The sequence below is a fragment of the Mobula birostris genome, chromosome 12 (genome assembly GCF_030028105.1).
Source record: "Mobula birostris isolate sMobBir1 chromosome 12, sMobBir1.hap1, whole genome shotgun sequence".
NCBI lineage: Eukaryota > Metazoa > Chordata > Chondrichthyes > Myliobatiformes > Myliobatidae > Mobula > Mobula birostris.
This window is the reverse complement of record NC_092381.1, coordinates 23,939,743-23,953,131: the sequence shown is the minus strand read 5'-3', so window position 1 is coordinate 23,953,131 and position 13,389 is coordinate 23,939,743. Positions and strand designations below refer to the sequence as shown.

Genomic DNA, 13,389 nt, shown 5'->3' with positions numbered 1-13,389 from the left:
AGCTCCCTCCTTCCCCAATACTGGTGCCAATTTCCCATGAATTCAAACCCACTTCTCCCACACCAATCGTCAGCCACACATTTAACTGTCTAGTCTTCCTGACCCTATGCCAATTTGCACGTGGCTCAGGTAGTAATCCAGAGTTTACCACCTTTTTTGTTCTGCTTTTTCATTTAGTCCCCAGCTGCTCAGATTCCCGCTTTCCTCATTCTATCTATGGCATTGGTACCCACATGGACCATGACAACTGGATCTTTCACCTCCCACTGCAAATTGCTCCACAGGTCAGATAAGATGTCCTGAACCCGAGCACTAGGCAGGCAACACAGCCTTCGGGATGCTTTATCCTCATGACACAGAACTCTCTCTATTCCTCTGACTATACTGTCCCAATTTACCACTACGTTTCTCTTCTCTCCCCCATCTTGAATGGCTCCCTGAACTACAGTGCCACAGTTAGGTTGCTCATCCTTCCTACAGCCCCCATTCTCATCCACACAGGAAGCAAGAATCTCAGACCTGTTGGACAAGCTCAAGGGCTGAGGCTCCTCTAGCACTGTCTCTTGGATCCCACTACCCACCTCATTCGCAGTCACACCCTTTTGTTCCTGACCACATACTGAATTTGAGACAGCTAACCTATTGGGTGTGACTACCTCCTGAAACAGAGAATCCAGGTAACTCTCCCCCTTCCTGATGTGCCACAGTGTTTGAAGCTCAGATTCCAGGTCATCAACTTTGAGCCTGAGTTCCTCGAGCAGCCAACACTTTCTGCAGATGTGGTCACCAGGAACAACAATGGGGTCCACCAGCTCCGACATCATGTAGCTACAGCATATCACCTGATCCTGCATCATTCCTTAGCTGTAATTTAATGACTTTTTACCTGCTACTCACCTGTCCCTCCTCACCGAAGCCTCTTGAGCCAAAACCTGAAGTTCCCACTCCTACACTGGTCCACTCACACAACGGCCGCTCCGCTTTGACCCTGCTTTACCTCCATTTGTTCCTGCTAATGAATCGCAAATTAATTGGTCCGCTGCTAGTGCGCCGAGCCCCATGAAATGCTACTTTTTAAATTTCTTCTCCCCAAACTGTGCGAAGCTCACTCTTTCTTCGAATCGATTGATCCACTGCATCTTGGTGGGCTGAGTGGTGGCTCAACAAGAGCCTTGTGCTCAGTGTCAGTAAAACAAAGGAACTGATGATGGACTTCAGGAGCGGGAGGTCAGGAGAACACACATCAGTCCTCATTAAGGGGTCAGCAGTGGAATGGGTTCATAGCTTCAAGTTCCTGGGCATCTCAGAGGATCTATCCTGGGCCCAACGTATTGATGCAGTCTTGAAGAAGACATACTAGTTCCTGGGCAAACTTCATTAGGAGTTTGAAGAGATTTGGTATGCCACCAAAGACTCTATCAAATTTCCACAGGTGTACCAAGGAGAGCATTCTGACTGTATGAAGGCTCAGTGCACAGGATCGGACGAGGCTGCAGAGGGTTTTAGACTAAAGTAGTTCTATCATGGGCACAGGCCTCCCCACCACTGAGAACATCTTCAATAGAGGGGGACTTCAAGAAGGTGGCATCCATCATTAAGGACACTCACAATCCAGGATATGCCATCCGCTCATTGCCACCATCAAGGAGGAGGTACAGGAGCTTGATGGTGCACACTCAGTGTTTTAGAAACAGCTTCTTGCCCTCTGCCATCAGATATCTGAATGATCCATGAAAACTACATCACTATCCTCTTTTGTACTGATATTTTTATGTTTTATGCCTGAAAAATCAACTGTTTACTCCCCCGCCCCCATAGATGAAGCCTGGCCTGCTGAGGTTCTCCAGTATTTTGTGTGTGTTACTCCAGTTCTCATGTCACCTGGCCATGTACAGATCCTCCACAAAGTTGTGCCTTCACACCTGATATGAAGGCACATCCCTGCAAATATACCCAGCTTGGCAGGATTCTTTGTATTTCAGTCCCTTATCCAGTTTTCACAACAGGATTTAGGTCCATTTACAGGAAAGTAGTAAAAACACGGACAATTCAGAATCAGGTTTAATATCACTGGCATATGTCATGAACTTCGTTAACTTTGTAGAAGCAGTGCAATGTAATACATGTTAATATAGAAAACAAACTGTGAATTACTGTAAGTATATGTATCTCTCTATATGGATATTGATGTGGAAATGGAAATGGAAGTGGGTGAAGCAGAGCCAGAGGACCAGAGGCCATGGCAGGGCAAGCAACGGCACGGGATGTCCCAACGCCAGATATCAGAGGTGGCTGAAATAAGGAAGTCCTACCAATGGCTGGAAATGGCAGGGCTGAGGGACAGCACAGCTGCACTGCTCGTGGCTGCAGGTGAACAGGTGCTGAGCACAAGAGCAACAGGAGCAGGAGTCCATCACACCAGGCAAGACCAAGATGCAGACTGTGCAAGGAATCTGCTGAAACCATCCAGCACATAGGAGCACGGTGCAAGATCCAGGCAGGGATAGGGTACACTGAACGGCACAACCAAGTTGCAGAAATTGTGTACAGGAACATCTGTGCTGGTTATGGGTTGGACACTCCCAAGTCCAAATGGGAAACACACAAGGTAGTGCAGAATGACAGAACTAAAGTCCTGTGGGACTTCCAAATACAGACTGATAAACAGGTACTGGTCAACCAACCAGTCATATTCATACTGGACAAGGAACAGAAGAAAGCAATAATAATATAGATATGGCAATCCCGAATGACAGTAACATCAGGAAGAAAGAATATGACAAACTGGAGAAATACCAGGGCTTGAAAGAGCAGGTAGAAAAGATGTGGAAGGTTAAAGCCAAAGTAATCCTGATGGTGATAGGAGCACTTGGAGCTGTAACACCTGGACTGGGAGAGTGGCTCCAACAAATCCCAGGAACAACATCTGAGATCTCGTTCCAGAAGAGTGCATTACTAGGAACAGGATGGATACTACACTGAACCGTCAAGCTCCCTGGCCTCTGGTAGAGGACATGAGATCGAGAGAAAACTACACATACAGACCACTTATAAAGGGTGAGAAAAAATATATTTTAAGTAGTTAAATTAAATAAACATAGAAAACCTACAGCACAATACAGACCCTTCGGCCCACAATGCTGTGCCGAACATGTACTTACCTTAGAAATTACCTCGGGTTACCCATAGCCCTCTATTTTTCTAAGCTCCAGGTACCTATACAGGAGTCTCTTAAAAGACCCTATCATATCCGCTTCCACCACAGTCGCCGGCAGCCCATTCCATGCACTCACCACTCTCTGTGTAAAAAAACTTACCCCTGACACCCCCTCTGTACCTACATCCAAGCACGTTAAAACTGCACCCTCTCGTGCTAGCCTCTGACTATCCACACGATCAATGCCTCTCATCATCTTATACACCTCTATCAGGTCACCTCTCATCCTCCGTCGTTCCGAGGAGAAAAGGCCAAGTTCACTCAACCTATTCTCATAAGGCATGCTCCCCAATCCAGGAAACATCCTTGTAATTCTCCTCTGCACGCTTTCTATAGTTTCCACATCCTTCCTGTAGTGAGATGACCAGAACTGAGCACAGTAGTCCAAGTGGGGTCTGACCAGGGTCCTATATAGCTGTAACATTACCTCTCGGCTCTTGAACTCAATCCCATGACTGATGAAGGCCAATGCACTGTATGCCTTCTTAACCACACAGTCAACCTGCACAGCAGCTTTGAGTGTCCTGTGGACTCGGACCCCAAGTCCCACTGATCCTCCACACTGCCAAGAGTTTTACTATTAATACTATATTCTGCCATCATATTTGACTTACCAAAATGAACCACCTTACACTTATCTAGGTTGAACTCCATCTGCCACTTCTCAGCCCAGTTTTGCATCCCATCAATGTCCTGCTGTAACCTCTGACAGCCCTCCACACTATCCACAACACCTCCAACCTTTGTGTCATCAGCAAATTTACTAACCCATCCCTCCATTTCCTCATCCAGGTCATTTATAAAAATCATGAAGAGAAGGGGCCGCAGAACAGATCGCTGAGGCACACCACTGGTCACCAGCCTCCATGTAGAATATGACCCATATATAACCGCTCTTTGTCTTCTGTGCGCCAGCCAATTCTGGATCCACAAAGCAAGGTCCCCTTGGATCCCATGTCTCCTTACTTTCTCAATAAGCCTTGCATTGGGTACCGTATCAAATGCCTTGCTGAAATCCATACACACTACATCTACTGCTCTTCCTTCATCACATCCTCAAAAAATTCAATCAGGCTCGTAAGGCACAACCTGCCTTTGACAAAGCCATGCTGACTATTCCTAATCATATTATGCCTCTCCAAATGTTCAAAAATCCTGCCTCTCAGACCTTCTCCGTCAACTTACCAACCACTGAAGTAAGAGTGCAAATGAGTAGTCAAAAAAATGGAAATAAAAAAGAGTGAGTTAGTGTGCATGGTTCAACGTCCATTCAGAAATCGGATGACAGAGGGAAAGAAACTTTTGAATCATTGAGTGTGAGCCTTCAGGCTTCTGTACCTCCTTCCTGATGGTAACAATGAGAAGAGGGCATGTTCTGGTGGTGGGGTCCTTAATGAGGGACGCCACCTTTCTGAGGCACCACTTCTCAAAGAGGCTTTAGATACTATAGAGGCTGTTGCCCACGATGGACCTGACTAATTTTACAACTTGCTGTAACTTACTTCGATCCTGTATAGTGGGCGCCCACGCCAAACGTTGATGCAGCCAGTTAGAATGGTCTCCATGGTACATCTGTAGAAATTTGCAAGCGTTTTAGGTGACAAACCAAATCTCCTCAAAGCCCCGAGTGAAATATAATTGCTGCCTTGCTTCTTTACTGCTGTATTGATTTGTTGGGGCAGGTTAGGTCCTCAGAGATATCGACACCCAGGAACTTGAAATTGCTCACTCTCTCCACTTCTGATCCCTCAATGAGGATTGGTGTGTTTTCCCTCACCTTACCCTTTCTGAAGACCACGATCATCTTTGGTCTTGCTAATGTTGAGTGCCAGGTTGTTGCTGCAACACCACTCAACTAGCTGGCATATCCCACTCCTGTACACCCTCTCATCACCATCTGAGATTCTTCCAACAATGGTGGTATCATCAGTAAATTTACAGATGGCATTTGAGCTATGCCTAGCCACACTGTCATGGGTGTAGAGAGAGTAGAGCGGTGGGCTAAGCACACACCCCTGAGGTGTGCCAATGTTGATTGTCAGCGAGGTGGAGATGTTATTTCCAATTTCCATAAAAATGACAACAAGACGTTGGTGAGCAATGAAACCAATTTGCCATGATTGTGGGAAAATATAACAGCGGAGAATCTAAAAGATTTTATTTTGTTTTTATTATCTTGCCAAAATTTCTGTTTAAGTAAGGCTACTGCCTGTCACAAAATATTATTTATTAACTACATGATATCCCTTTAAAGTGGAATAACCAGTAACCAACTTCAATGCATAAGACTAATTTTTTTAACTCAATAGTTATTCACAGCGGAAGAAGACTGAGGCTGAAATTATCATTAAGTTTCTACATCTGTTTATTTCATAAAGCAAACTTTTTCAAACAATGCAGCTTCTTTAGATGCCTCAGCGTTGTACGTATCGTTTCCGTGGAGTAGATTAATGGTTGACTGTTTCCATTTTTAAGTTGCTGAGAAAGTTAACCCCAAGAAAATGTGGAAAGCAATTAATACTACCTTATTATCTCATTATAACTATTAACAACCTGATATTCAAATTACTTACCATCTCTTAGAAATTCCTGAATAAGCAATCTGTGCTGACACATTACCCAAATGGTCATGGTTCCCTGCCAGAATGTACCATGGTATCTTGACAAGGGAGGGAGCTTTAAAAATGTTCTCAAATGTTTCCTATTCAGACAAGTGAAAAATTACATCAGTTACTTAGTGTCTTAGTAATGGAGAAAGGGATTTAACTTACGAGAGAGCGATTTTAAGAGAAATGCATGAACAGTTAATTAATAAGGAAACAAAAGCGTTAAGTAGTTTACTGAGACAGATCTGAATAAAAACTGTAATTAAAACATGCCATTTTTTTCCAAACAGGTGAATTCCTCATATTTTCTCCACCTTAACTTTCCCTCGGTTACTTTTCATATTCATGTTAATTCAGAATTCTAGCTGCAAAAATTCTAAAATTTAACCATTGATAATCCAATCAATAACAGTTATAATTCTATTACAATAAGTGACCAAGTTATACTTCTACTGCCTATGCTGATTTTAGTTTCTACCCGGATTGTTTTACAATAGTATAGGACTTCAAAAGAAAGGATGTTCATTTAGCTAGAAAGTTGCAATGTCACTTTCAGCACACTACTAAGATCCAGAATAAATTTACCATTTTGTATTGCTCACACACACACACACACACACACACACCTCACAAAATTTTATACTTTTTGTAGGTGAATTTTATAAGCAAATGTGTTCTTTAAATTCACTACAATTCTTAAGGGATACAAATTGATTTTACTACCCTCATGTTTATCAGGATCCAATTATGAAAAGTACTAGATTCTTATTTACTATTATGTATCCATTCACAGAGATTAAAACAACACATTCAATTTACAATCAGTTACTGAGTTTACTCACGCTCAATTTAAAACATAGAAGTATTGACAATATTTGATTCAAAATCCATGAAGGGGAAATACTAGTAGAAGGAGCAAGTCTCATGTGAGATATAAGACTCGATACATAGCTCAGAAGTTAAACTTGAGTTTAACCTGTTAAACCTGAATGATACTGTTTTTTCTACCTGGAAACAGAGAGGTATCTGTAGTGTAGGTGATCTATATATTAAAGGAAACTTCGCTTCATTTGCGCAGTTACAAGCAGTTTACAATATCCTTGCATCTAGTTTTTTTAGATCTTTACAAATTCGAGATTATGTTAGGAAATATATGCCTAACTTCAAAGTTTTAGACAAACATGAGTCCCTGGAGGCAATAAATAAATTTGATCCTGTTACTCATAGTGCGGTATCCTACTTTTATCAGATCCTACATAACGGAGCTCGGGTGAATACTGCAGGTCTTAAACAGGCATGGGTGGATGAATTGAGTATAGAACTGACAGAGAAGGTCTGGGATGAGTGTTTAAAGAGTATACATGATTGTTCGGTCAATGACAGACACAGACTTATACAGTTTAAAACAATACATAGACTTCATTATTCCAAAGAAAAGTTGCACAGTTTCTACCCTGATGTTTCGCCAGTTTGTAATAGATGTAAATCTGTGAACAGTAACTTGTCACATTCATTCTGGTCATGTTGTAAGCCTTATGCATACTGGAAAAGTATTTTTCACTGTTTCTCTGAGGCTTATGGGAAGCAGTGGGAACCAGATCCGCTCATAGCCATCCTTGGAGCAACAAGCTCCCTATCTTCAGCCAATATGTATGAAAAACTGGCTGTATTGTTTGGCATGGTGATTGCTAAGAAGTTAATCCTGCAAATGTGGAAAATGGACTCTGACCCTACGTACGATGTGTGGCTGAGAGAACTGGCAAATACTTTACATTTGGAGAGACTGAGACTATGTAATGAGGACGGGGGGAACATCTTTGAAAGAATATGGGGCCCTGTATTGACTTTCTTACGGGGTGAGGACTGAGGTGTTTTGGTGCAGTGCACCTCTGCTGTGTACGTTTACTTCTGCCTTTATAGTTTTCTCCAATGTGCTGCTCAATATTTAATTTGATTTTGTTAAGGTCGTGGTTTTTGTAGATGTGCTGTTGTTTTTTTGTTTTTGTCTTTTTGTTTGTAATTTTAAAGAAAGAATATTTTTTAAAAAACTTGAGACACCTATACTTCTCATGATCAATAATGTGTGGAAAATTATTTGGAGTTTTATTTCTTTTCAATGGAGAATAGAACCAGGTGTCTCGTCTAAGTAACTTCAAGACAGTTAATGTGGCCTCTGTGACTTTCCAAGCTCAATATGAGGAGCAATAGAGATGTAGACACCAAGTTAGCATACAAACGTTTGTACTTTGGGAATACAGCATTACTGAATATCATCAGCCTAAACACATTTTATGAGAGTATTCAAAAATTTCACTTCCTCTTAAATATGGCTGTAACGAATTAACAATATTCACCTTAAATCTGTGGTCATTTACACTTGTCACGCCGCGGAAGTAGAAGTTATCTCCGACATTAAGCACAAAATCTACTCCAAATTTTTGGGCAATTCTCCCCATCTCTTGTGCTGTGGCTCTCTGGATGTCAGTCACATATGGTGGATGAGGGAGGCCTCCCCCATCTCCAAAGGCAATAAATTGGATGGCATTATCTTATAATTAAAAGAAGACAGAATATAAATCCAGGTATAACTGCTTAGTCAACGTTCAAAGTATGCATACATTATATGACCTTGAGATTCGTCTCCTTACAGACAGCCATAAAAATAAGAAACCTAAAAGAATCCATTAAAAAAAGATCATCAAACACCCAACATGCAGAGAGAAAAAAAAACAAATAATACAAACAATAAAAGAAAGCAAATGGCATTCAGAACAAAAGTGAGTTGATAGACACAGGGCCCGAAGCCTGCCTCAGCCTTAGCCTCAGTTCAGTGCAGAGCCGAGTAAACGTCATAATTTTACTGACAGTTATTACCACTTTGCCACTCAATCCGATTCAATTAATTATAAGGAGTTCACATTTGAATACTGAAACTATCAGGAACAAAAGAGGACAACTACATTTATCTATAGAGATAACCAATGATCTCACTTTAAGGACTATCTTGTTATTTCATGCTCTTGTTGTTTTGTGATACTTATGTAGCCCCCCCGGCCACCCTCAGGGTCGCTCGGCTCGCTGTCGTCTAGGGAAACAGCCTCGGCCCCGCCAAACTGGATAATTCGTTTGTGTGGATGCTGTGTGAGGTACCCCACCCCGCCCAAATAACAGACATTACATCAGATGCAATTAAATGATTTACAGTTTATAGATATTACTGGAACTATATAATTAAAAGAGAATAAAATATAAAAGGAAAATAAAAGGCGCCACACTTATCAAAGTTCAATCTCTTCGTGCACAAAAACAGTTGGAGCTCAAGGACCTTCTTCTTCACCCTGCGACCCCCTCGGACCACCTCGACCGGTCGCCTGGGACCAACAACGGTGGTCAACCAGACGCTCCACACGAATCCGTCTCCGTCTCCTCGCCGAACGTCCCGCTCGGGGTCTGACCCCATTAGCGGACTCACAGCACCTGGTCCATCCTCTGTCTCGCTCTCCCGCCTTCTGCCCCCAAACCCCCTTGCAAACAGTATCTTCAAATACACCAAAACCATAACAACTATCCCAATTGGTTAATAGCACCCTCTTATCACCCTCTAAACCACAATAAGCTGCTAGCGCAAACTTTCTCAGCGTTAAAGCACAACAAAGCCGCATTCCCCAGATTAACATAACAAAAATGCCATTTTAATTAGCCTCCGCAGTAACATAAAAATCGAAACCCCCTTACACTTACTTATATTTACATTTCAACAGTTTGTTGTCTTCTATGCTCTTGTTCTTTCAGTGTTCCTCTTTGCAGTTACTATTCTATAGATTTGCTGAGTATGCCCACAGGAAAATGGATCTCAAGGTTGTATGTGGTGACATATATGTACTCTGATAATAAATTTTACTTTGATTTTTTTCTACTTCATTGAATATGGACCATCTAAATGAAATATATTTTAGACATTAGATGCCGCTAGAAGACAGTGGGCAGGAATTTGCTACTCTTTGTCACTCACCAGCAATGCTTGCTGGAAAGACGTTACAACAGCAGATGAGAACAACCTTGCCTCCTTTATCCACAAAATGCTGGAGGAACTCAGCAGGTCAGGCAGCATCTATGGAAAAGAGTACAGTGGACGTTTCATCCGGACTACTTTTCCAATATTTTTATTAGTTTCTACATAGAAGAATACAGAGTACAAGAAAGTAAATATAAAAGGTCAAAAAAGATTTTTTAAAAACACTATCAATTACATTATATCTATCCATAATAACAATCTCATTACCCTGTATCCATGTAAGTTAATCAATAGTTATATTGAAATATACTAATTTATTACAAAAAAAAGAATCTAACCCCTATCAAGAGCGAAGCTGTTTATTAAGGAGAAAAATGTAAAATACCTTCTCATATAATAAAAAATAATACAAGCCAACATCTGAAATTAAACAATGAATTGAAGGTTTTGAAATCCGGACTACTGAAGGGTCTCGGCCCGAAACATCAACTGTTTACTCTTTTCCATAGATGCTGCCTGACCTGCTGAGTTCCTCCAGCATTTTGTGTGTGCTGCTCAGGATTTCCAGCACCTGCAGATTTTCTTTTGAGCCTTGTTTGCCTCCTTTACCATAGACTCACTGTAATGGCACTCATTGGAATACAATTTCGACATATTATTTCCTTTCCAAAGGGGGTTATTTTCCAGCATATAATGTGAAAATGCAACTGCAACCAGAGATGGAGGGTCAAATAGAGACTACAGCAGCAGAGACTAGCACTGGAAGTAGATGGCAAGTAGTTTACAATAACTATTGAAAAAGGCAAAAAAAAAACGAAGAGACAAACACAAATAAAAGTAAGATTGTACCAGGACTAACTTACTCAATCTTTATTTAGCCTCATATAGTAATTTGTATCGAAAAGAAATAGTGAAAGGAAGGAGGAGGTTAGATTATTTGTGATCCAAAATAGACAAAATTGCTTTGGGTAAAGAGGTCATGCAGAATTATTGGATACATATCTGAATGGAATACAAGGAAATGGAATTAGTACCAGTTAGAGTCAAAGGAAAGGAAAGGGGAAGGAGAGGAAGAATGCAAAATCTAAGAAAGCATGTGTTGGCATTGGAGAGAATTCAGAGGAGGTTCAAGAGAATAATCCTGAGAATGAAAGGGTTAATATATGAGAAGCATTTGATAGCCCTGGGCCTGTGCTTGCTGGAGTTTATGAGAAGGGGATCTCATTGAAACCAACCAAATATTGAAAGGCCTGGATAGAATGGATGTTTCCGATAGTGGGAGAATACAAGGTCGTCCCTTTAGAACAGAGATGAGAAAAAATTTCTTTAACCAGAGGGTAGTGAATCTGTGGACTTCATTGCCACAAATAGCTGTGCAGACCAGGTCATTGGGTATATTTAAAGCAGAGGTTGATTGGTTCTTGATTAGTAAGGGTGTCAAAGATAAGGGGATGGAGGCAGGAGAATGGGGTTAAATGAATCAGCCATGATAGAATGGCAGAACAGACGCAATGGGTTGAATGGTGAAAGGCCTTGATAGAGTGGATGTGGAGAGGATGTTTCCTGTGTTGGGAGAGTCGAAGACCAGAGGACACAGCCTCAGAATAGAGTGGTGCCTTTTTAGAACGGAGACGAGGAGGAATTTCTTTTGCTAGAGAGTGGTGAATCTGTGGAATTCTTTGCCACAGACAGGTGTGGAGGCCAGGTCTTTATGTGTATTTAAGGCAAAGGTTGATAGATTCTTGATCGGTCAGGGCTTGAAGGGGTATGGGGAGAAGGCAGGTGATTGGGGCTGAGAAGGAAAATGGATCAGCCATGATGAAACGGCACAGCAGACTCGATGAGCTAAATGGCCTATATCTTATGGTCTTATGGTCAAATGACCTAATCCTATCTCTAATGATCTTATGGTTAAAGGGAAGGCAAGATGGGCATAGGAGAAATTAAATGCTAAAAGGATGATAGAACAGCAGTGTAGAGTGTAGAGAATTAAATGATTCATTGGGTAGATATACCAGGGTCAATATTTACAACCACTCATAAAAAAAAAGCTATAATTAAGATTCAAAATTGCTGAATTTGGTGCTGAGACTGAAAAGTTGTGAAGTACAGAATGGGAAGATGAAACTTCCATTTACCTTTAATCAAATAATGTAAGAGGCTGTGATCAGAGTAGCAAGGAGGCAGAAGCTAAGACTTATGCCTGCAGTCTAAACTTTTGATCTCCTCAGTGTTGTGGAGACTGTACCATGAGTTGCAAATAAAAATATTCTAATTAAATATTGTACAAGTAAGTCACTTTTTTACTGAAGGGAAACATTGTGGATGTTACGGAGAGGAGGGAAGGGACCAAGTGTTGTAACTCCTGACCCGGAGGGGATGAATCAGTTTGTACCAGAGAGAATGTAGAATGCTGCAAAGGTGGTAGGTTTACAAACAATGGTGAACATAATGGAGGATAACTATTGGATATTGAAACTTGTGGGTTTTTGGATTAGAAGATGATAAGCAGGAGAAAGAAGTGGAGTGGGCACAGTCAATGGCTCTGTCAGTCGTGTGGAGCGAAATCTAAATTAAGAAAACATATAGCAAGTATTGGTTTAGAAGATGTCAACTTCAAAAATGGAGCAATGGGGATGTGAGAACTAAGCGTGGAACTAGATCTTGCAAGAAATAGGTTGGGAGTCAGTGGGAAGTTGGGCTTCATGGTAGCGTAGGAGTTAGTGAGACACTCTTGGAGCTCGGGGCATCCCGGAGTTCGATTCCAGTGCCGTTCTGTAAGGAGGCTCGGTATACCATCCCAGTGGAATGGGAGGGTTTTCCCCAGGTGCTCCAGTTTCATCCCGCAGTCCAAACACAGTGTACCAGGTAGGTTAGTTGTTCATTGTAAATTGTCCCATGATTATGTTAGAGTTAATTGGGGTTGTGGGGTTGCTGGGGTAGCATTGCTTGAAGGGCCAGAAGGGCCTACTCCACACTATCGCTAAAAAAATAAATCAATTTTATTTTCAATACTTGTACATTTTACCAGATGTATCGGTTGGTGGGGGTGGAGTCATTGGCAAAGGCAGCATCTATTGTCCATCAGTAATTGCTATTGATAGTAAAGGTTGTGAGCTACCCTCTTGAACTGCCTTGGTTCCTCCAGTGAAGAATCTCCCACAATGATGTTGGGGATGGCAGTTTCAGAATTCAGACTTGGCAACAATTAAATATCCATGATCTAGTTCTGAGGTATGGAACTTTGAGAGGAACCTATGACTGACAATGTTCCTTTACATCTGAAAAACTTGCCCACCCTGGTGGTAGAAATCATGGGTTTGGGAGCTTCTACTGGAGTAACCCAAGCAGTTTGCATAGGGCACAAGCAACAATCATAGTGCAATTGTTAATCCTCATCCACACCTGGATGTAGCAGAAATGTGATCAGACCCACTGGTTATGGGAGAATTTCATTCTGCTACTACATCCTGTTTCTGCCATCTAACAGATGTTAGTCCCGTGGTGCTGTTGCAGAAGAAGGCAATGGCAAATCACCTCTGTAGAAAAAC

The 13,389-nt window shown here is 41.6% G+C and overlaps 1 protein-coding gene across 1 annotated transcript in view; it reads right to left on the bottom strand.

The window, feature by feature from the left end:
- Positions 1-13,389, bottom strand: part of acp5b (acid phosphatase 5b, tartrate resistant) — a 40,546-nt gene that overhangs the window by 22,286 nt on the left and 4,871 nt on the right. Inside the window, exons 2-3 of the mRNA XM_072273484.1 lie at positions 8,178-8,371; positions 5,791-5,918 (exon numbers count right to left, since the gene is read on the bottom strand). Coding sequence (XP_072129585.1) covers positions 5,791-5,918; positions 8,178-8,371 — 322 coding nt within the window. The remainder of the gene's footprint in view (positions 1-5,790; positions 5,919-8,177; positions 8,372-13,389) is intronic.